Source organism: Oncorhynchus masou, chromosome 29 (assembly GCF_036934945.1).
Source record: "Oncorhynchus masou masou isolate Uvic2021 chromosome 29, UVic_Omas_1.1, whole genome shotgun sequence".
Taxonomy (NCBI): Eukaryota; Metazoa; Chordata; class Actinopteri; order Salmoniformes; family Salmonidae; genus Oncorhynchus; species Oncorhynchus masou.
Genome location: NC_088240.1, coordinates 21356884 through 21382050, shown reverse-complemented (window position 1 = coordinate 21382050; position 25167 = coordinate 21356884). Strand labels below are relative to the sequence as shown.

The 25167-nt window shown below is 43.4% G+C and overlaps 1 protein-coding gene across 2 annotated transcripts; it reads right to left on the bottom strand.

The window, feature by feature from the left end:
- Nucleotides 1-676: 676 nt before the first annotated feature.
- LOC135519170 (serine/threonine-protein kinase LATS2-like) lies at nucleotides 677-24958 on the bottom strand. 2 transcript variants are annotated; one of them, XM_064944254.1, is made up of 10 exons: nucleotides 24738-24958; nucleotides 20185-20343; nucleotides 19683-20056; nucleotides 9969-10101; nucleotides 7875-9382; nucleotides 7260-7502; nucleotides 6783-7122; nucleotides 6488-6670; nucleotides 6276-6382; nucleotides 677-6151 (listed from the first exon to the last, which is right to left on the bottom strand). In XM_064944254.1, exons 3-10 carry the CDS (start codon nucleotides 20037-20039, stop codon nucleotides 5630-5632), a joined length of 3393 nt encoding a protein of 1130 aa, XP_064800326.1. In that variant the 5' UTR covers nucleotides 20040-20056; nucleotides 20185-20343; nucleotides 24738-24958; the 3' UTR covers nucleotides 677-5629. The 2 variants fall into 2 exon arrangements, with proteins under 2 accessions (XP_064800326.1, XP_064800325.1); XM_064944253.1 differs by having other exon boundaries at nucleotides 19683-20343.
- Nucleotides 24959-25167: the final 209 nt, after the last annotated feature.

Genomic DNA, 25167 nt, shown 5'->3' with positions numbered 1-25167 from the left:
ATGTACTGTATGTGCTATAACTACTGTAAACCCACAGCTTGTTTGTGTATATATAGCTCTGTTGTTTAATATCAGTGCTCTTGAATAAAAGACAAATTCCTGTATAAGTAAAAAAATAAAATAAAAATGAACTGATCAGTGTTTCACTTTTCTCAAATCAACACATACACTGAGCGTACAAAACATTAGGAACACCCTCAGAAGAGCTTCAATTTGTCGGGGCATGGACTCTAAAAGGTGTCGAAAGCATTCCACATGGATGCTGGACCATTTTGACTCCAATGCGTTCCACAGTTTGTCAAGTTGGCTGGATGTCCTTTTTTCTTGCCCATTCACCCTTTTGAGTGGCACACATACACAATCCATGTCTCAATTGTCTCAAGGTTTAAAAATAACCTGTCTTTAACCTTTAACCTGTCTCCTCCCATTCATCTACACTGATTGAAGTGGATTTAACAGGTGACATCAATAAGAAATCATTGCTTTCACCTGGATTCACCTGGTCAGTCTATGTCATGAAAAGAGCAGGTGTTCCTAATGTTCTGTACACAGGGTAATAACCACATCCACATTTTCTGCAAAAATGGTTTAAGCCTAATATTCAAAGCCAACAAGAATCAATCGTATTATTCATTTAGACTAACATTGTTGGGTGTCTTAGAAATTACAACACAAGTAGAAACTGGTTAATTTAATTTATACATATATTTTACACGTGAGGACAGTGAAAGCATTTTTACAAATTCTCAATTCATACATATGTAAAAAAGGAGATATATATGTTGTCCAAATTATACTGTCTATAATACTGCAGACAAGGATGTTTGAACATTATTCTTTTGAATTTCCTCTGAGCTAAAGATTTTTGTATGTATATCTGTAAGTATGTATATCTGTATAAATATATATATATATATTCAAGAGTAACAGAATTGTATTATACATTAAGGAGGATCGAAGACATGAGAAACTCCCAAGGGTAAAAATACAAAAAGGTACAAGTAAGTTACATCATGAGTCACCACATTAGATCTCAAATCAGTCAAAGATTGTCAGTCATCACTTTCAAAACTTAGATACAGGGAAAACACACGTCATCCAGGGCACACCTCACACACAAACACTCACAAACACTAGAAAACTGACTTGGTGAGCACAGTCTCTATAAAGCTATTTCACTGAGTAGTCCATCCCGGTGAACGTGGATTGGCAATCCTACTTGCGCTGACAACGATGATCAAATGAAGTGAATTTGCAGCCCAATCCTAAAGACATGAGGCACGTTCTAAAAATGTCCATTTCAATTAATTTTGTCATGCAGGTGAGCAAAAAAACTATTGATACATTTAAACAACAATTGTAATTGTTTAAAATATTCCCCTCACTTAAAATTTGTGACAAAATGTATCTTTGAGATATGAGTGCACTCCATGTATAGGAATTGACATAAGGCAGAACTTGCAACTTCCTAATCCTTCCTAGTCAGTACAACAATCAAATATGGAATACTGTTGTAGTTATTCAGTTGGACACACAAGACTGCATCAATAGCTGATTGTCAAAAAGCATATAGTTTAGAGATATTGGAGAAAATAAAGCATTTCCTGCATTGAGCAGTGCTCCACTGCATAACACAACACAATTAAGTAACACAAGCATAATACCAAATGGTCAAATGAACACGTGGTCATTAGGAGGCATTAAAATGTACCAATAATACATACAGTACCAGTCAAAAGTTTGGACACACCTTTCAATCAAGGGTTTTTCTTTATTTGTACTATTTTCTACATTTATAATGATAGTGCAGACATCAAAACTAGGAAATGACACATATGGAATCATGTAGTAATCAAAAAAAAGTGTTAAACAAATGTAAATATATTTTATATTTGAGATTCTTCAAAGTAGCCACCCTTGCCTTGATGACAGCTTTGCACACTCTTGGCATTCTCTCAACCAGCTTCATGAGGTAGTCACCTGGAATGCATTTCAATTAACAGGTGTGCCTTGTTAAAAGTTCATTTGTGGAATTTCTTTCCTTCTTAATGCATTTGAGCAAATCATTTAGGTTGTGACAAGATAGGGGTGGTATACAGAAGATAGCACTATTTGGTGAAAGACCAAGTCCATATTACGACAAGAACAGCTCAAACAAGCAAAGTGAAATGACAGTTCATTATTACTTTAAGACACGAAGGTCAGTCAATACGGAACATTTCAAGAACTTTGAAAGTTTCTTCAAGTGCAGTTGCAAAAACCATCAAGCGCTATGATGAAACTGGCTCTCAAGAGGACTGCCACAGGAAAGGAAGACCCAGTTCTCTGCTGCAGAGGATTAGTTAATTTAAGTTAACATCCTCAGGAATTGCAGCTCAAATAAATTCTTCACAGAGTTCAAGTAACAGACACATCAACTGTTCAGCGGAGACTTCGTGAATCAGGCCTTCATTTATTTAATTTTATTTAACCTTTATTTAACTAGGCATGGTTGAATTACTGCAAAGAAACCACCACTAAAGGACACAAATAATAATAATAATAATAATATCCCATTTAGCAGACGCTTTTGTCCAAAGCGACTTACAAGTCGGCTGGGGCCACTACTTTTACATATGGGTGGCCCCAGCGGGAATCGAACCCACGACGCTTGGCGTTGCAAGCGCCATGCTCTACCGACTGAGCCACACAGGAGACTTGCTTAGGCAAAGAAACACGAGCAATGGACATTAGACCGGTGGAAATCTGTCCTTTGGTCTGATTTTTGGTTCGAACCGCAATGTCTTTGTGAGATGCAGAGTAGGTGAACGAATGATCTCCGAATATGTGGTTCCCACCCTGAAGCATGGAGGAGGAGGTGTGATGGTGCTTGCTGTTGACACTGTCAGTGATGTGTTTAGAATTCACTTAAGCATTCTGCAGCGATACGCCATCCCATCTGGTTTGCGCTTAGTGGGACACACCTCCAGGCTGTGTAAGGGCTATTTGACCAATAAGGAGAGTGATGGAGTGCTGCATCACATGACCTGGCCTCCACAATCCCCCGACCTCAACCCAATTGAGATGGTTTGAGATGAGTTGGACCGCAGAGTGAAGGATAAGCAGCCAACAAGTGCTCAGCATATGAGGGCACTCCTTCATGACTGTTGGAAAAGCATTCCAGGTGAAGCTGGTTGAGAGAATGCCAAGCATGTGCAAAGCTGTCATCAAGGCAAAAGGTGGCTACTTTGAAAATCTGAAATATATTTAGATTTTTTTCACACTTTTTTGGTTACTAGATGGCGCTTCAAAGTAGTTATTTAATAGTTTTGATATCTTCACTATTATTCTACAATATAGAAAATAGTCAAATAAAGAAAAACCCTTGAAAGAGTAGGTGTGTCCAAACTTTTGACTGATAGTGTACGTTTTGGTCATTTGCCACCTGTTCTTGTAACATAGAGAAAGCTATTCATTCATATATTTTTCATTTTATAGCCAATCCTGCCTTGCTTTTGTTTTGTCTCTGAAACGCATCTTTCTTTCTCTATCACTATGTCTGTCTCTTCCACCCTACTCTCCTACACACAGGGCCAGCCTGGTTGCAGAGTAGGAAAGCTGCTGTCGTTATTCTGCACAAACACTGATCATCATCATCCTCATCATCATCATCTTGCGGTGGATAGATATGTACCAACATTCCTCTAGAAGGCACACAGTTCGTCACTTTCCAAACCAAACACACTGGCAATCAAACCCACACTTGCATAAAAGGAAAGAAGTACGTATAAATGAAATAATGTAAATAATAATATTAAATCACAATAATAAGCAGCATTGGGTCATGTAACTATAAGGAAAATATATAAACCAATATAATGTATATTTGTACATAGCGTGTTTCAGTATTACAAGGTCAAAATGGTAATTGTAAGTGTTTAGAAAACTATATATTGTATTTTCTGTATTGCACATAGTCATACTATTACATATGTTTCTGACATTGAGTTTTCACTTCTGTCTCCATATGGACCAAGGAGACTGTGTGGACACTCCAATGTGTTAACTGTATAATACTGAGCGTGTGTTTGTAAGTGGTGGATTAGCAGGTAGGGCTTTTGTCAAGGAAGCTAAAATGCACTGCTCTTGGCGCCAGTAATGTCACTGTTCATGACAGTCTTAGAGCAGGTGTAATGTATGTGTTGTGTGGAGATATGGATAGCCGTGACTGCTTAGCAAATATGTATGTAATCATGAGATCCATATCTGTAACAAAGCAATGATTACACACTTGCAGTCCACCTTCCTCAGAACTCTGCAAAATGAACTCAACAAAACAAAAGGAATTTGTTGTTGCTGGCACGAGTACTTACCCGTCACAACCATTCCCCTAGGTCTGATACTCAAAACAGAATCCTGAAGACATTTAGGGGTGAGTGGGAACAACACAAGTGGGCTTTATCCCACATCTCCTATTTGGAAAAAAAGTTAGTGTGAAGCTAAAGGTAGGAGTCACAGCTGGGGAATGCCTAGACCTACATGTCAGACTCTAACTTTGAAAAATGCCGCGACTTACGCCGTGTGCACACAGGTTGCATTATTACATTGCCGTACGGTAAATTCTACGTAGTCTTCGCAATCCATGCACCGCATCATAACAAAAATAATCATTCTACACATTAGCAACTTCTTCGGTTGATTATCTACTTCCGTTCCTGATACCGCATGGCAAAGCAACAGCACAAGTTGGAAAAATCCAACACATGCATGCAACACACTACACGCAGCGACAAGCATTGCAACCGAGTCTGTAAGATGAGTCCCAGAGGTGAGAATTGCCTTCCACTGAAATTAATGGACTTCTGTCGGAACGCATACAGTTTTACACAATCGGTATGCTCAAGGCTTTAGGTGGGTTAGCTGCAGAGGACAACCCCATTGCTTCCTGCTAAATTGTGTAGTTCAACCATCCTTTAAAGTGTTCATGTGCGCATGTGAATTTGTATTTTGGTAACTTATTTTGTCACAGCTGTGTGAGAAGTGTTGCATTCTTCCCCTCTACCACCAGCTAACTCAGTCCAGACCAACCTGACGTCCAGGAAGTGTTTGTGTTAACTTCCTGGGGTAAGGCTAACCTGGAAGAAGAGATCTCTAAGACCCAAGGCAAAGGAATGGGATAGAGCACTAGGACCACCCATAGTAACGGTCCTAGTGTCAAACTCTTATCTGAACACTTTTGTAAACTTCCACAGCGCAGCGGATACTTTCATTTCCATAGAAGACCTACCTGTTCCTGTTCTGATTAATTTGCTTTCAGAAGAGTCCTCTGGCTTCATTATCCAATCCATAGCCCTTGTACAGTTAGTTGTTCTTGGTCCCAGATCAGGGATTCTTATTGTAGTCTTTGCTCACACTGGAGATTCCACACAGTAGTGTCTGAATTGTTAAACAGATGTCAGGTCGTCCTGTTCAGTCTCTCAAACACACACAAATATAGACGCACGCACGCACATGCACACACACCCTCTGAGAAGAACAGCGGTAGATAGAATGTTGGCAGCCAGGGCCCCAGGTGCTAAGTGTTGATTGTTGGAGAGAGAGAGAAGAGGGGAGGGGGTCATAGTTCAGAAAGCCAACAGTCTGGGCTCTTCTACACATACACAGGCTCCCCCTGCTCTTCCTCCTCCTCTTCCTCTTCCTCCTCAGGGCCCATGCTGCTGGCTCTGCTACTGCTGGGAGGCCCCTGGCTGTGGCTGATCTCAGGGGGCTTGGGGTAGCGGAAGGGGCAGCCGTTGTCGTCAAAAAACCTGCGAAAGGTGAACTCGTAGAAAGCGTGCTCCGGGTGTTTCCCGTGTGGTGTGCAGAGGGTCTCCCAGGCCCGTGTGCTGTCCCCGCTGTCACTCCACGCCCCGGGACCCCCCTCCTCCTCCACCGGGTCGAAGTTGGATGTGTCCATGGGGTGGGCTATCTTGGGCCGATAAGGGGTGGGCTGGGTGCGCAGGTTGCTGGAGAAGTCCATCTGGTCGAAGAAGGGGTGAGTCTTGATCTCGCCGGCGCCATTGCTCCCAAGACGCTCCTCAGGGGAGCAGCACAGACGGCCGATGATGTCGACAGCCTCTGGGCTGAGCTGAACCTGCGGGGGCACCTGCAGTGTGCTCTCCCAGTTTATCACCTGAAGAAGAAAGGGAAGGGGGAGACTGTGAGGAAACAGTATGTTTCAGAGCTACAATTGATTAGTTATATCGCATTTCCACATTCTGTAGTTTAGCTGAGCCGTGAGTCGACAGACTACTAACCTTTATCTGTGTCTCGGTGGGTGTCGGGGCCAGGAAGGGTGGATGTCCCACCAGCATCTCAAAGAGGATCACTCCCACACTCCACCAGTCACACAGCTGGGTGTACCCTGCAGGGACGAGACCACAGCCGCTCACTAATAAGACCACAATGTGCTTCTTTATTTATCAAATATATGACCACTCCATTCCTTCATGTCCAGTATTGCCCTCACCTTTGCGCAGTAGCACCTCAGGGGCGATGTAGTTGGGAGTGCCCACCAGGGAGTGTGCCAGGCAGCGCTGGTGTTGCCGTGTTGCCCGCTGCTCCAGGGTCTGCAGCCGGTCGCCACAACGACAGTTGGACACGTCATCCCAAAAGTCACTGGGCTCCATGCTGTCCTGCCTGATGTGGCTCCCTGGAGAAAGGAGAGGACATTACATATAGATCATATCATATCAAGTAAAAGCTGTCTATAAAACAGCATATACACAGTGCAAAAACGTGTCCTTTGTCTTTCCCCCGCTCACCTTTCTGATAGTACTTGGAGTTGTGCGTCCAGCGGAAGCCAGTGCAGAGGCCAAAGTCGGTCAACTTGATGTGTCCGTCCAGGTCGATGAGGATGTTGTCCGGCTTGATGTCGCGGTGGATGAAGCCCATCTTGTGGACACTCTCGATGGCCAGCGTCAGCTCAGCCACGTAGAAGCATGCCAGCGGCTCGGGGAAGACGCCCATGCGGATCAGCAGGCTCATCATGTCTCCTCCGGGGATGTAGTCCATGACGAAGTAGAGGCTGTCCCGGTCCTGGAACGAGTAGTACAGACGCACCACCCACTCGTTGTCTGCCTCCGCCAGGATGTCACGCTCAGCCTTAGGGTTAGAAACACTTTACTGTCCAGTCCACACAACATGTAGACATGTGCCTTTGGTGTAACAATAACATTGAAATAACATGGACACATCATCAGTAGCATCTCCTCAGCATGATCATTTGGATTCATCTTTACCTTGACATGGGCCACCTGGTTGCGGTTGAGCACGTCCTTCTTGCGCAGCGTCTTCATGGCGTACAGGGCTCCCGTGTCCACCTTGCGTGTCAGGCACACCTCGCCGAAGGCCCCGATGCCCAGTGTCTTGATCTTGACAAACATGGCCTTGTCCATCTTGGCACGGCGCAGACGGTTGTAGTTGGACTCCTTCTGGTTCAGCATCTTCCTCATCTGCTCCTGCTCGGCCTCTGATAGGCCAGCCTGGAGGAAGGGGAAGAATGTAGAAATAAAGAGGATACGTTGCCCTGGTTATATCCTGTATATGTGCCTTATTACAATGATATTATATTTTATATATCTTGAAGTGTTTTATGTTATGAATGTCTCCATCAACTGTTAATATAAGATAACATGTAACTAATATATTACCTCACTAATAAAATGCTTTATTTTTTGTGTATTTCATAAGAGTCTCAAAAGGGGGTCAAAAGGACTGAACCCGGGGTAAATGTTTTTCTAAATGTTTTGGACAAGCTGTTCTTGGTATTTAGGACAAACTAGCTGTTGTCTACAACACAGGTCCTCATGGATAATCCTTTAGATTCATAATCTTTAGGTCTCTCCCTGTCTCACCTTGGACATCTCCTGCTCCAGCTGGAGCCTGCGGTTCAGTTTTTCCTGGTGGGTCTTCATCACATTCTCCACATGCTGCTCCATGTAGAACTTGAAGGCGAAGGGTGAGTAGCTTTTAATGCGCGATTCCCTCTTCTCCTGATCACGCCCGTTCTTCCTCACTGGCACCGGCGATGTCTGGATCTGCTTCTTGTCCTTCACTGCCTTCTCTCCTTTTCCAGACTTGGTCTTCTCTTTCACCTGGCTCTCTTCTGCCTTTCCCCCTCCTCCTCCACTGCTACCGTGTGGCCTAGCAGGGGTGTTGAGGTCTGAGGCCTCCAGGGGCCCTGCCTCTAAAGAAGCCCCAGATATGAGCAGGGTTTTGGGGTAGGGAGGTGGTGGACAGCGGGGCTCCTGGGCAGGCTCCAGAGCGTAGGCCTCTTCAGGCATGTAGGCGAGGGGCTCAGATGCTTCCTGAGCAGCCAACCAGCCAGGGTGACACGGCCCCACAGCGGTCTTCGGCTCGGGCCTCATCACCCGGATGCTCTTCACCGGCTGCTGGATGGGGGGCGACGTCACCGCCGTGATGGTGTTGGGTGGACCCAGGGACGGGTCCTGCTTGCCGGGAGCTGGAGGTACCAAAGTGGGCCGGACGTTGTTGGGTGGCACTGAGCGGTTGTTAAAAGAGTTGGTCCTGCTGGGGACTCGCACCTCTCCCCGGAAGGGCCCCTGAGGCTGGGGTTGCCTGGCTGGAGGGGCCCCCTCAGGCCCGGCCCAGTGGTGTTGCTCATACAGGTCCAGGTTGAGACTGGCTCTGGAGGGTGTGAGCAGGCCCTGGGGGAGGTCAGAGAAATCTGGCCCCATGGCGGCGGCAGCTCCACCGGGCGAGCGGGACATCATGTGGACCTGGTGTGAGGTGGGGCTGGACTGCCGGGGGTGTGAGTGGGGCGGTAGGTACAGGTTAGGGGGGTACCCTCCCCCGTTCTGGCCCATGGCCCCTTTAACCTGCATGTTGACATAGTTGTCGGGCGCCAGCGGTGGCATCTTGTTCTGGAAGGATGCGCTCCTCTTGATGCCGTAGCCCGAGGGCTCCATCATGTGAGGCCGGCCGTGGCCGTAGTCGTAGTGGGGTACGGGGATGGGGCCTCCTGGTGCCTGGGGCTGCAGGGGCTGGCCAGGGACGCTGTAGCCAATCATGGCCTGCTCCATGTTGCCTGGGTAGGCCTTTTGCGGGGCACCTGGGGGGTACATGGGGTTCCCTGGATTGTTCTGGGCGGCCATGGATGGAGGGTAGGCTCCAATACTGGGCGGGCGTCCCATGGGGTTAACCATGGCAGGGCCCTGTGCTGTGCCCGAGGGGGGGATCATGTAGTTCATGACAGGAGGGGCACCCATGTAGGGCCCCTCTGGCCCATAGCCAGCACCCTCATACATCGATGCCCCCATCTGGTGGTAGGGAGGCATGGCACCCTCACTTGTTCCCTCCAATGGTGGTCTGTGGTCAATTGAGTTTGGCATGCCCCCTTTGCCTGTGGACAGAAATTATAGTGGTGAGTGAGCTGTCTGGCAAGATGGCGCCGATAGAGATGGCAGCTTCGCTTGAAGTCCTTATGAAACTGTTGTTTTTTTATGTATTATTTCTTACATTGTTAGCCCAGGTAAACCTTGGTGGGTACTCCTTGTTATTACATACAGCCGGGAAGAACTATTGGATATCAGAGAGACGTCAACTAACCAGCACTACGACCAGGAATACCACTTTCCCAATGCGGCCATCAGATTGTAGGTAGGCAGCTGTTTAACAGACTTGAAATCGTTGGCCACTTTAATAAATGGAACTATCTATTCTTTACTATCTATTGCATCTTAGCCGCTCTGTCACTGCTCATCCATATATTTTATACTTATATATTCTCAGCCCATTCCTTTACTAGATTGTGTGTATTAGGTTTTGTTGTGGAATTGTTAGATATTACCTGTTAGATACTGCTGCACTGTCGGATCTAGAAGCAGAAGCATTTCGCTACACTCACAATAACATCTGCTAACCATGTGTATGTGACCAATACAATTTGAGTTAATATGCTTAGAATATATGTGCATGGGTTGTGTTACCTGGCGAGGTCTGCTTGATAATCCGGACGATGAGTTCATTACGTGGGTCCAGGTATCCCATCTTACTGATGTACTCCAGAGCAGCCTCAATGTTTCTGCTGCCTGTCTGCTTCAGAGCCCGCACCGCCATTTCCTGGTGGCAAAACAACAAATAAATGGTGTCTAACAGACAGTATAAACTAGGTGGTTCGAGCCCTGAATGCTGATTGGCTGACAGACGTGGTATATCACGGGTATACCACGGTTATGACAAAATATTTATTTTTACACATATTTATTTTTACACACCCCCTCGGGCCTTATTGCTTAATTAAGTAAAGCTCGTCCATCTCATTTTGGTAACCAGTTTATAATAGCAATAAGGCACATCAGGGATTTGTGGTACATGGCCAATATACCACAAATTTTTATTTTACCTTTATTTTACTAGGCAAGTCAGTTAAGAACAAATTCTTATTTTCAATGACAGCCTAGGAACAGTGGGTTAACTGCCAGTTCAGGCAGATTTGTACCTTGTCAGCTCGGGGATTTGAACTTGCAACCTTTTGGTTACTAGTCCAATGCTCTAACCACTAGGCTACCCTGCCTCTGTATCTGAAGAACAGCCCTGAGCTATGGTATATTGGCCATATACCACACCCCCTCGGGCCTTATTGCTTAATTAAGTAAATCAATGTGATTGATGAAGCTCGTCCATCTCATTTTGGGGAACAGATTGCATTGTCTCTATTATTTTAGCGCTAAACAGTGTATAGTGTCTTCTATTGTCATTGTCTCTTCTACTGTAACCCACGCACACATCAGGTGACGATAAAAACAGCCCCCCAGCAGGCCTTGCACCTGCATCCTCTTCTCCTGGGGTCATGCACCAGCCACTTCCTGAGCCTGCCTCACACACACACACATAACAAAGAACACAGAGAAGCTGAGAACATACAACCTTTAACATTCTTTCAACATTCCAATAGTAGGCTATTTTTATGACAAGCACCTCTACAGTGATAGTTCAGCACCATACTCCAGTACTTATTTTAGTTCTTGTATAACGGTCAAGCAGGTTATCCTGATATTTTCACACTGGCTGATAAGCAGAGTACAAACAACAACAGCCATTCAACATCAGTGAGTGAGATGTGAAAATAAACATGACACAAGCTGTGACCGTTCTTTAACTAGGCGACAGACACCTACATGAGGAAATATCCCTGAATAGCATAAGACGTCACTCGAAATGACCCTCAGTCAAGACAGGCATTCAGCCCACACCGCCTCCACTGGTCAGTTACAGAACTCCAACCAAATACTTCTGCTCATCTGAAATGGCTCCTTAAGGTTGTTGTTTAAAACATATACATTAATCAAGGAAATAAACCAAGGCGAATGCCATTTTCAAAAGTGGACTGAAGTGGACTTTATACTAGTTTAAAACGGTGTAATGCAGCCATTCCGTGTCCACAGATTTTGAGACCGACCGGATGCTTTCATTTGCAGGGAGGAAACTTAGTCAAACATAAATGTGTTTAAAAACAGGGCTGCATAGCAACAGTGGGCACATTCAGCTCTCAGAGCCAGGAAACGCCGGAGCCACAGATATTCTACACATTCTGTGTGTTTGTGTGTGTCCATCTGAGAGTGGGCCTGCCCATTCGACTGAACCAAAATACAGTCTTTCCCTCACCCTCTCTCTCCCTCACTCATAAGACACACACACACACACACACACACACACACACACACACACACACACACACACACACACACACACACACACACACACACACACACACACACACACACACACACATATAAACATTGAAGTATGTTTATGGTCACTCTATGTTGACTGGCCTGGGCCGGTGTGTTGGATTAGCTAAAGCATAGCTAAAGGAGAGTGCTGACTAGCTGCCTGGTTTCCATGCTAATGAGGAGACTTCAGTCCCTCAGAAACCTCCATCACTCTTTTAGCTCCCCCTAATCCTTTCCTAAGTTAATTTCTCTCTTGCTCACTCTCTCGCCCTTCCTCTCTGTCTATTGCTTTTCTCGCCCCCACCCACCCCCTCTCTCCCTCTCTGCTCTGTGCCGAGACTGAAACTGGGTGGAAGCTGGCTGCTGTGGACAGCCTGGTGGTGCGTTGCATTCCAACTCTGACCTCCAATGTCATGGTGACAGATGTTCCCAACATTCCACCATCCAGGAAGCAAAGAATTCCAGATATTTGGAAATCTGTATTTTTCGGTATCTGACTTTCCATTTCTAGGCTGGACACATTACATTTTCAACAATGCTTTTTTTCTGATAAAAATGAGTAATATAATATTCCCATATGTCCCAGCTGCTTGACGTAGTTTTGAAGTAATCACGAAAAACAGGCCTCATTTTAGGGCATTTTTCACCCTGCCAGCAACTATTAGTTCTATTGAGCACCGTGGCACCAACTCACCTTCCGAACGTTCTATTCCCAGCTTATTGTTCTACGTCGCAATGCCTGCTTGTTATTGTTGGCAATGAGACCTGCCCAAGTTGCTGGTAGTTAAAATGTAAACAACAACAAAAAAATAACTCCTGGAACTCTGAGATCTTCCCATTGTTTCCTATAGGGAAATATAGGTACAGTGGGGCAAAAAAGTATTTAGTCAGCCACCAATTGTGCAAGTTAAAAAGATGAGAGAGACCTATAATTTCCAGCATACTACACTTCAACGATGACAGACAAAATGAGAGAAAAAAATAAAAAAATCCAGAAAATCCAATTGTAGGATTTTTAATTTATTTATTTGCAAATTATGGTGGAAAATATTTGGTCAATAACAAAATTTATCTCAACACTTTGTTATATACCCCTTGTTGGCAATGACAGAGGTCAAATGTTTTCTGTAAGTCTTCACAAGGTTTTCACACACTGTTGCTGGTATTTTGGCCCATTCCTCCATGCAGATCTCCTCTAGAGCAGTGATGTTTGGGGGCTGTTGCTGGGTAACACGGACTTTCAACTCCCTCCAAAGATTTTCTATGGGGTTGAGATCTGGAGACTGGCTACGCCACACCAGGACCTTGAAATGCTTCTTACGAAGCCACTCCTTCGTTGCCCGGGCGGTGTGGTTTGGGATCATTGTCATGCTGAAAGACCCAGCCACGTTTCATCTTCAATGCCCTTGCTGATGGAAGGAGGTTTTCTTCTGGATCATCCAAATGCTCTCTAGCAAACTTCAGACGGGCCTGGACATGTACTGGCTTAAGCAGGGGGACACGTCTGGCACTGCAGGATTTGAGTCCCTGGTGCCGTAGTGTGTTACTGATGGTAGGCTTTGTTACTTTGGTCCCAGCTCTCTGCAGGTCATTCGCTAGGTCCCCCCGTGTGGTTCTGGGATTTTTGCTCACCGTTCTTGTGATCATTTTGACCCCACGGGGTGAGATCTTGCGTGGAGCCCCAGATCACGGGAGATTATCAGTGGTCTTGTATGTCTTCCATTTCCTAATAATTGCTCCCACAGTTGATTTCTTCAAACCAAGCTGCTTACCTAAGCTGCTTACCTAAGATTCAGTCTTCCCAGCCTGGTACAGGTCTACAATTTTGTTTCTGGTGTCCTTTGACAGCTCTTTGGTCTTAGCCATAGTGGAGTGTGACTGTTTGAGGTTGTGGACAGGTGTCTTTTATACTGATAACAAGTTCAAACAGGTGCCATTAATACAGGTAACGAGTGGAGGACAGAGGAGCCTCTTAAAAGAAGAAGTTACAGGTCTGTGAAAGGCAGAAATCTTGCTTGTTTGTAGGTGACCAAATACTTATTTTTCATCATAATTTGCAAATAAATTCATTAAAAATCCTACAATGTGATTTTCTGGATTTTTTTTCTCTCATTTTGTCTGTCAGAGTTGAAGTGTACCTATGATGAAAATTACAGGCCTCTCTCATCTTTTTAAGATTTGCACAATTGGTGGCTGACTAAATACTTTTTTGCCCCACTTTATATCTCGCAATGTGTATATTTAGATTTTTTTCAAATTGGACACCATTTTAATCGTGTGAATCTCCTCTTTCTAATTATGTAAGGCTCGGTAGCGTACTCCATTGTCATTGATCACTAGACCAGATTTTTTTTTCCATACTTCCTCGTTATGCAGACATAAGCACACTTGGCACCATCGAGGTGCGGATGTTAACTTTCTACACAAGGTGTTATTACAGATTGTAGTGGTAAAATAAAAAGGGATACATTTTTTGGTGCCATTTAGGCCAAATGGAATTCTAAGCATCAGAAGAGGCTATTCTTGACTCTTATGTGGCTTCCAGCTTACAATATCCTCCGGCCACATTTGCACCCTTGTCATAATGGTTACAGCCACAAGCCAAGGAGTTATCCCAAACACAATCACATGCCAAAACATCTCAGACGGCACTGACAGTATGCACACACACTCAACTCTTACTCTGAGAGGAAGGCTGTTTTTTATATTCGTTTTCACTTTGACCTAATTCTGCAACACATTCCACTATGGGAAATGAAACCCATATGGGAGACCTTCAGAGAGCGGAGTCTGGATGGACAGGCCGAGAGAGAGTGACATCAATAGGCCTGTGGAACAACAGATAGCGCTCCGCCATCTTCTCCTTCTATTAATCTCTCTCACTCACACACACACGTCCTGTTAACCTCATCGTTAAATAAATGCGGCAGCCACGTCGTTTTATATGTCGGCGGTTTAATACGCTTAGCGTGCATAAGATTCCCGTCTCCATTCCATTTCGCGCCGGCCCATAATTCAGTAATACTGGAGCTGCTGTACACATGAAGGAAGGTGGCAGAGGAAAGGAAAGAGCTCCTCCAGACTCCGGCGGTCCCCCCTCGCTTCCCCACCAAAATATGCTGGAGTAGGAGAGGAGGTGGCACGTCTGGTAAGAATCAGGCCAGAGGGCTCGTGGGGGTGGAGGTGGGTTGAGACCAAATGGGCCACTCACTACAGCGGCCATTACGGCTGTGGAATGTTGGGAAAACAAGGGCCCACGCTCAGTGGACACAGCCCTAGGACAAACACATACTCACAGTGACAGGTGACTGCCACATCGCTCATTGAGACACCATTACCTATAATCCATCAGTTTTAAAATCAGTAGGCAGGAAAAGAGAAATGTTTTGCCTGTAAAATATAAACGTGTACAATTATTTTCATTGTCAGTTTATCCTTCTGCTTGTGTCTATAAATACAAATAAATATGTAAAGCTAATAAGAGGAGAATAAACTGAATATAGAATACAGAAAGAGAAACAGACAGAGATAAGAGGGGAAAGAAAGAAAAAGTGAGAGACAGAGACACACCGACAGAGAGAGACAGCGAGAGAACGTGGCCAGGTTGTCTGTGGCGACACGATGGGAGCAGATGGAACTGTTCCACCCTGCTACCATTGAATCGCCACTTCCTGTTTGTATTGACAGTGCTCCCACTCTCTCTCCGGTCTGAGCCATTCAGAGGAACTAGAGGCCAAACCACACTTACTACACTGTAACTACACACTAACTACGCTATTACAACATGCTAACTACACAGTAACTATACACAAACTAACTACACATTCCTAGTCCTACAGGAGCAGTAAAAATCTGTGTGTGTAACAACAAGAACAAGATCAAGCCGTAGCAAAGGACACCTGCAAGCACACAACATCTTTTGGATAAATCAATATGTTTATTGATGTGGCTTGCATCTCTCTCGCTCTCCCTCTCTCTCTGAAGTAACAGCTCATAATTCCACTGTGCTGGTGTCTGAGGAGGGTTTCTCAGTAGTTTGGTGCACGCGCTTGAGATAAGCATTCTTTTGATGCCGAGTGCTGCAATCCGAGGGCCTGTACTCAGGCCTGTCCTAAAGCCTTCAACCACAAAGGCATAGTACTGAGTCTGGTTATAGTGACCTGTCTCTGGCCAATCCAAGAGCTTTAAAACACAGAGTCAAAGCTGAGCCCTTTAAAAATGACCTCATCTTAGGCCAGTTATGAGTGTTTAAAGAGCGAATGAACTATGTTGCACAGTCTGATCCGTATTATTCAGAAATACTCTGATATATATCAATGATAGAATATGCTTATTTTCCTGGAATAAGGCTTTCCATATCTGAACTATAGTAGTATAGTAAAGGCTTTATTTCTTTAGGTGAAAGGTGAGCATGTATGAGCTGACATAATTTCCTTCGGAAACACTACCTGTCCTCTTCTTCCATTTCCTAACCTATCCCTCTCTCTTTTTTCCTCTCCTATTTTCTCTCTGGTGTGAAGATATTCACTCGCTCGTTCCGAAAGAGGATAAAGAAACCAGCGCCAAGCAGATTTTTGAATTCGACCTGATACAGTGGGGCAAAAAAGTATTTAGTCAGCCACCAATTGTGCAAGTTCTCCCACTTAAAAAGATAAGAGAGGCCTGTAATTTTCATCATAGGTGCACTTCAACTATGACGGACAAAATGAGAAGAAAAAAAATCCAAAAAAATCACATTGTAGGATTTTTAATGAATTTATTTGCAAATTATGGTGGAAAATAAGTATTTGGTCACCTACAAACAAGCAAGATTTCTGGCTCTCACAGACCTGTAACTTCTTCTTTAAGAGGCTCCTCTGTCCTCCACTCGTTAACTCTATTAATGGCACCTGTTTGAACTTGTTATCAGTATAAAAGACACGTATCCACAACATCAAACAGTCACACACCACTATGGCCAAGACCAAAGAGCTGTCAAAGGACACCAGAAACAAAATTGTAGACCTGCACCAGGCTGGGAAGACTGAATCTGCAATAGATAAGCAGCTTGGTTTGAAGAAACCAACTGTGGGAGCAATTCTTAGGAGATGGAAGACATACAAGACCACTGATAATCTCCCGCGATCTGGGGCTCCACGCAAGATCTCACCCCGTGGGGTCAAAATGATCACAAGAACGGTGAGCAAAAATCCCAGAACCACACGGGGGGACCTAGCGAATGACCTGCAGAGAGCTGGGACCAAAGTAACAAAGCCTACCATCAGTAACACACTACTCCGCCAGGGACTCAAATCCTGCAGTGCCAGACGTGTCCCCCTGCTTAAGCCAGTACATGTCCAGGCCCGTCTGAAGTTTGCTAGAGAGCATTTGGATGATCCAGAAGAAGATTGGGAGAATGTCATATGGTCAGATGAAACCAAAATAGAACTTTTTTGTTAAAAACTCTACTTGTTGTGTTTGGAGGACAAAGAATGCTGAGTTGCATCCAAAGAACACCATACCTACTGTGAGGCATGGGGGTGAAAACATCATGCTTTGGGGCTGTTTTTCTGCAAAGGGACCAGGACGACTGATCCGTGTAAAGGAAAGAATGAATGGGGCCATGTATCGTGAGATTTTGAGTGAAAACTTCCTTCCATCAGCAAGGGCATTGAAGATGAAACGTGGCTGGGTCTTTCAGCATGACAATGATCCCAAACCACACCGCCCGGGCAACGAAGGAGTGGCTTCGTAAGAAGCATTTCAAGGTCCTGGAGTGGCGTAACCAGTCTCCAGATCTCAACCCCATAGAAAATCTTTGGAGGGAGTTGAAAGTCCGTGTTACCCAGCAACATCCCCCAAAAATCGCTGCTCTAGAGGAGATCTGCATGGAGGAATGGGCCAAAATACCAGCAACAGTGTGTGAAAACCTTGTGAAGACAAAATACCAAAATGCAGCGTGGTAATTTTGATACATGTTTAATGAACGAATAAACAAACAATACAAAAATAATAAACGTAACGCGAAAACCTAAACAGCCTATCTGGTGCAAACAAACACAGAGACAGGAACAATCACCCACGAAACACTCAAAGAATATGGCCGCCTAAATATGGTTCCCAATCAGAGAACGATAAACACCTGCCTCTGATTAAGAACCACTTCAAGGCAACCATAGACTTTTCTAGATAACCCTACTAAGCCACAATCCCAAAACCTACACAAAAAAACAAGACTAAACATATCACATAATAAACCCATGTCACACCCTGGCCTGACCAAAATAATAAAGAAAACACAAAATACTTAGACCAGGGCGTGACACCCCTCGAATATCTTATTTTTTTTCTCTCTCTCCCTCTCTCTCTCTGAGGACCTGAGCCCTAGGACCATGCCTCATGACTACCCGACATGATGACTCCTTGCTGTCCCCAGACCACCTGGCCTTTCTAGGGAGTTTTTCTTAGCCACCATGCTTCTACACCTGCATTGCTTGCTGTTTGGGGATTTAGGCTGGGTTTCTGTACAGCACTTTGAGATATGAGCTGATGTACGAAGGGCTATATAAATAAATTTGATTTGTATATAACAAAGTATTGAGATAAACTTTTGTTATTGACCAAATACTTATTTTCCACAATAATTTGCAAATAAATTCCTTAAAAATCCTACAATGTGATTTACTGGATTTTTTTTCTCATTTTGTCTGTCATAGTTGAAGTGTACCTATGATGAAAATTACAGGCCTCTCATCTTTTTAAGTGGGAGAACTTGCACAATTGGTGGCTGACTAAATACTTTTTTGCCCCACTGTATATCTGCTCTCCGAATTATGTAATAGAGGTCGACCGACTATGATTTTTTTCAACGCCGATACCGATTATTGCAGAACCCAAAAGAAAAAGCCGATACCGATTAATCTGCCGATTTAAAAAAATATATATTTTATTTATTTATTTGTAGTAATGACAATTACAACAATACTAAATGAACAATTTTATTTTAACTTAATATAATACATCAAATCAAATAAATAATGAAACATGTTCAATTTGGTTTAAATAATGCAAAAACAAAGTGTTGGAGAAGAAAGTAAAAGTGCAATATGTGCCATGTAAAAAAGCTAACGTTTAAGCTCCTTGCTCAGAACATGAGAACATATGAAAGCTGGTGGTTCCTTTTAACATGGGTATTCAATATTCACAGGTAAGAAGTTTTAGGTTGAGGTTATTATAAGAATTATAGGAATATTTCTCTCTATACCATTTGTATTTCATATACCTTTGACTATTGGATGTTCTTATAGGCACTTTAGTATTGCCAGTGTAACAGTATAGCTTCCGTCCCTCTCCTCGCCCCTATCTGGGCTCGAACCAGGAACACATCGACAACAGCCACCCTCGAAGCATCATTCCCCATCGCGCCACAAAAGCCGTGGCCCTTGCAGAGCAAGGGGAACAACTACGGAACAACTACTCCAAGTCTCAGAGCGAGTGACGTTTGAACCGCTATTAGCGCGCACCCGCTAACCATTTCACATCGGTTACACCAGCCTAATCTCGGGAGTTGATAGCCTTGAAGTCATAAACGGCGCAATGCTTGAAGCACAACGAAGAGCTGCTGGCAAACGCACGAAAGTGCTGTTTGAATGAATGCTTACGAGCCTGCTGCTGCCTACCACCACTCAGACTGCTCTATCAAATATCAAATCATAGACTTAATTATAACATAAAAACAAACAGAAATACGAGCCTTAGGTCCTTAATATGGTCAAATCTGGAAACTATCATTTCGAAAATAAAACGTTTATTCTTTCAGTGAAATATGGAACCGTTCCGTATTTTATCTAACGGGTGGCATCCATAAGTCAAAATATTCCTGTTACATTGCACAACCTTCAATGTTATGTCATAATTACATAAAATTAAAGACCAGAGTACTTTCTTCCACTTGAGAGCAAGCACACACACACACACCCCAGTACTCACCTGGTCACAGCCAGTATTGACCAGCTCCTGCAGCATCTGTCGGTTGACGTCTCCAGCGGGGTGGGCAGAGCCAGAAGTAGGTCCAGACTTGTATTCAAACGGCCTGAGCGACTTGCGGATCTCCCTCAGAGCATTCTGGTAATTGTTGAACTTCTGAGGGGGCCGGTGCTGCTGCTGGCGACTGCCGGGGTCTTTGCTCTTGCTTTCGGCCCCGCGGCCCCCCTCGCCCCGGGAGCTGCCCCCGTGGAGGGCCTGGCTCATCAGCTTGGCCGGCTGCTTTAGCCCCTCCTTGATCTCCTGGAGGCGCTGGCGCGTGTTGCCCATGTACGGAGCAGCGGGGAACGTCTTGGGCCTCATGACACTCCCGTTTAAGTCTAAGGAACACACACTCAAATTCTCACCCAAAAAGTGACACACACACACACACACACACACACACACACACTCCTAAGCTGTGCAAAAATATGTGCGATTGAGATTTCTCTTTCTCGCTCTGTATTACTGTTTTTGTTTGTCTCTGTGTGGCTGGCTCCTACTGATAGAAATCCCACTGGTGTGCCATGATGTTTGTGTTTTAGGGTTCACACTCCTCCTTATTCCAAGTCATGTAAGGGGTGACAAGGGTACCCTTGCCCCAAACTGTTCTGGCTCCCATCTGCACCTGTGGAGCAAGATCAGAACAGAAAATGTTACTGAACGGTCACTGTAAGGGTACGGTGTGTGTGGTCGGGTTGTGGTCATGGTGTAATGGTGGCATAGGGTCATATTAGTTACACATGTCTCATCCACTGTGTGTGAAATGCTCCTGTGTGATTCCAATATTAACACCCCTTTACGGTTTTATCTTCAAAACATTAGCACTGCCACGATAGAATGTAGACACTCTCCGTGGCAGAATATAGGAGGTATGAATGAAGTATGTCTCTGTGCACACTCATGTAGAATAAGCGGCAACAACAATGTATTATCACTGTGTAATCGTGTAACAGCTTTTGTGGTGCAAAACACCGTATTACACATTTTCAATTATGACAATGACTAAAATACAGTTGTTTAGCTTGGACTGAGAGACCACCAGACCAGTATGCTTGGTAGGCCTTGAGGCCTGGGATAGCATTGAACAGTGGCATCCTCTTGGTCCATCTAAAATCAGGACACTACTCTCTCACACACACACACTCTCTCTCTCTCATCATGGGTTGAAAAAGGCATTTTTGGGGTTTGGATGTTTGAGGCGTTTTCTGATACAATCACAGCACTCACTGTGAGTCTAGTTATCTGAAAAACAAACACATATTTGGGACGGTAGTGCCAAGCTCCACAACAAGTTGCCCAATCTCCAGAATCTTTAGCCTCAGTTCCCATTCTTGTGATGCTTTGAGCACCACGTCCACCCATAGAGCATTCCATTCCACAAGTAACGACAAGAAAGCTCATATCATTCCATCACGGGGCAGAGAGGACCAAAATAAACAACAGAAACATGGATTTCCCCTAAAGAACAACAGACAGAGGAGGGTAGAGACACTGTCTCCTGAATGTTTAAAAAACACTAGTAGGAGCAGCTTCTGGCCAGCAGTTGGAATGGTAGTTGACATAGTACTGATGTGTACAGTGAATATAGTGTACAGATGAATCATTGATCACTCATGAACTGCACTTCTCTACCTGTATATGTCATGCTCTATGCTTGATTATGTGTTTTTATGTATGCACAGTGCCACAAACTAAATTTGCTTGCAAGGATAATAAAATATATTTCTTATTTTATCTGACTGATTAGAGACACCTGTACTGTTAATCACACAGGATCTCCTATGAGAAACAACTGGCTCTGATGTTTGGAATGGTGGCTGCAAAAAGCATGATCCTCACAGAATGGAAGTCACCCACCTCCCCTTGCTTCAGTAGATGGCTAGCAGAAATTATTAACACCATTAACTTGGAAAATATGTTTTTAGGATCACCAATTTCTCAAGGTTTGGGTTCTGTTTCTGAACCGTCTGGACAGAGACTGACTCTGACCACTGACTAGGATTCAAATATATTTGCAGAAAGTAGATATGATCAGTACAGTACATTATACAGTACTCAGTAATACTTTATTTGGATAGTCCGGATAGTCCATTTGTAGAAAAAGACACATCTCAACTTCAACTGTTCAGAGGAGACGGTGTGAATCAGGCCTTGGTCTGATGGTCAAATTTCTGGAAAGAAACCACTACTAAAGGACACCAATAAGAAGAAGAGACTTGATTGGCCCAAGAAACACGAGCAATGGACAATAGACCAGTGGAAATCTCTCCTTTGGTCTAATGAGTCCAAATTTGATATTCTTGGTTCCAACCGCCATGTCTTTGTGAGATACAGAGATCATCCGTTCATCTACTCTGCATGTGTAGTTCCCACCATGAAACATGGACAAGGAGGTGTGTGATGGTGCTTTGTTGGTGACACGGTCAGTGATTTATTTAGAATTCAAGGCACACTTAACCAGCATGGCTACCACAACATTCTGTAGCGATAAGCCATCCCATCTGGTTTGCGCTTAGTGGGACTATCATTTGTTTTTCAACAGGACAATGACCAAACACACCTCCAGGCTATGTAAGGGCTATTTGACCAAGAAGGAGAGTGATAGAGTGCTGCATCAATCAGATGACCTGGCCTCCACAATCACCGGACCTCAACCCAATTGAGATGGTTTGGGATGAGTTGGACCTTAGATTGAAGGAAAAGCAGCCAACATGTGCTCAGCATATGTGGGAACTCCTTCAAGACTGTTGCAAAAGCATTCCTCATGAAGCTGGTTGAGAGAATGCCAAGAGCGTGCAATGCTGTCATCAAGGCAAAGGGTGGCTACCTTGAAGAATCTCAAATATATTTTGATTTGTTTGTTTTTTTAAAATTGGTTACTACATGATTCCATATGTGTTACTTCATAGTTTTGATGTCTTCACTATTTTTCTACAATGTAGAAAATAGTTTAAAAAAATAAAGAAAAACCCTTGAATGAGTAGGGTGTGTACAAACTTTTGACTGGTACTGTAAATAAAACTAACAAATTGTTAGGCCTACCTTTAATTGTTACTTCTGTAAAATGTCATTATCCTCCCTCCTCATGAGGGAGAGAAATTAGAAACTATCTTAAAGATGCGGGTTTTTGTGACAAAATTACAAGGCACAAAGCAATGTTACTTAAACTTACAGAAGGCAAATCATTTCTCCAAAACTAAATATAAGAGTTGATATTCGTTGACAGGGGTCTTTACTTCAACATTATTGTGTGTTGATGTATGTATGATACCTTTTAAGACTATTTCTGGTAGATGTTGTCTAAGACCCCCTTTACACCAAAGCCTTTTCCTTTTCCTAATGTTTGGGATGGAACATGGTTGAAAAATGTAAATATAATTTAATTAATCAAAAATATACTCTTAGCTTTCATTTGACACCCAATTGGACATGCTCCTATGAACATCACGTTGGTGCTCACAGGTCCTTTTAGATGGAAATGCCCTGGCCTGTCTTTACCAATGAGGTCCTCAGTCTGCAATGCCTGATAATAATGTCTGAGTGGTTGTGGTTGGGATCCAATATTTGATTACATGTGGAGACACAAGTCACACAACGGTAACAGAAAAGTACAGAGATCCTTTCAAACGTAAAATATAAACAAGTTAACTTGAAAGCTACTATTCATCACATTGAAGCTGTTGCTGTAGATCCAACCTAGATTTAGGTTGGAATAAAAGTATATTTATTTTGACGAGATTACTTTGATTCAAGTTATTTTAAATCAAGAAGTCAATCATGTAAACAAATACAGTCGGCTAATATCTGATCTCCTGATGCTAGATGTAGGTTTGCAATGAATATTACACATTAATTCTATACATTAATTCAGATTCCCAGACAGTGACACATACTGTAATACAATAAGCCAGTCTTATCAATACAATCAATACTCACAGGCTTATATCAATAGAGAACATCTGATCCGGTTAGAATATGACTTTTAAAATGTATGCTACAGTTACAATTAAACGAATGGGCTATTCATTGTAATACCTGCATAATAGTAATTTTTTATTATCTAGCCTATATTAACATTTTTGTAACATTGTGTGTCTGTTATGTTGTTTAAAGGTAGAGCTAGAACAAGGTTCATACCTTGAACCTCGTGTGTTATTGCACACCTGAATGAAACGCATGGTTGCATCAGTGCCAATCTATTAGCCTGCTGTACTAGACTGATAATTTGGCAAACACTTCGCAAACTACTCTTAAACCGTTCAATTGTGGCAGTTATTTTAAGTTACAGAAATAAAATGTTCAAACTTAATAAACAATCAGTGAGAAGTTTGTTATTCAAAAGTTTATCAAACAGCATCATAAAAAAAATCTGGACATTAAGAACAATGGTGCACATCCCACAAAAAGACAGTTGACTATTTGCAGCCCGTTTACAGAATGAGAGACCATTATGGAATTAAATAATTCACCAAACATTTAATGCAACCAGAAACATCCTAAGAATCCATATTCATCTCAAAGAAACATTTTAAAGACACATTCGTGTTTCAAAGGTACAATATAACACTTTTAACACGTCATTTAAATATTATTTTGCCACGCTTAAGACCCCCTCCCATCCTAGGCTTTAGTGAAAACAAAACCATTGTAAAATGGAATTTGTTTCAATATCCTAAACATATTGATCACGTCATGGGTTTTCTTGTCGAGGTTGTGATTAATTAGAACATTTCGAGACTGAAAAATATTGTGGGGCCTTCTCAACTTTACGCTGGAAGTTTTATGATCTATCCGCGGATCAGAGCGCAACTCTGCAGCCTGGAGCAGCCCGACATTCCAATGTAGGGAGAATTTCAGTCCCAGCAGTCTCTTCCTCTGGCCGAAAGCTAGTCGCGTTAGAAGAAATCCGAGGCTTTATCTTCAATTTACATAAATGTCAGTACTGAAAAGAACATGTATCTTTGTGTTTTCATCCAAATAGTTAGGCTTTCACAAAATATGATGAAGACTTGAACTTACCATGTGATAGAAGTATCATTCGGCTTTAATCCGAGAAAGAATCCAACCAAATACGCTTTTCGGGAAAACTGTATATCCAATCCTTTGTTGCACAATCCATACGATAATGTATCGAACTTTCTCAACGATAGGCCCGGGTAAATATCCTGAGAAGAGACTCCATTTTCTCCCAACTACAGGCAGAATTAGAATGCAGTACAAAGTTGGACACTTACTGCATTGTTAACATTCCTGGAGTCACGTGAGGGACCAATGCACGTCAGCACCGCACATATTCTAGGCGGGGCTTCCTAATAAAACTTGGCATTGATTCTTGCATCCAGCAAAAACCCTGGTTTTAATGTCTATGGCAAACCACTGTAAAACAAAATGTGTACATTTTTAAGCAGAATCCGAACACTCAAAACTATTCAATATATATATATTTTAT

Excerpts from the sequence above, each read along its gene's own strand:
- LOC135519170 (XM_064944253.1), bottom strand. The coding sequence starts at position 20,039 with ATGAGGCCCAAGACGTTCCCCGCTGCTCCGTACATGGGCAACACGCGC. Across the intron at positions 7,503-7,874 it reads TGGAGCAGGAGATGTCCAAG|GCTGGCCTATCAGAGGCCGA; the intron begins GTGAGACAGGGA and ends CCCTTCCTCCAG. Across the intron at positions 7,123-7,259 it reads ACCAGGTGGCCCATGTCAAG|GCTGAGCGTGACATCCTGGC; the intron begins GTAAAGATGAAT and ends TCTAACCCTAAG.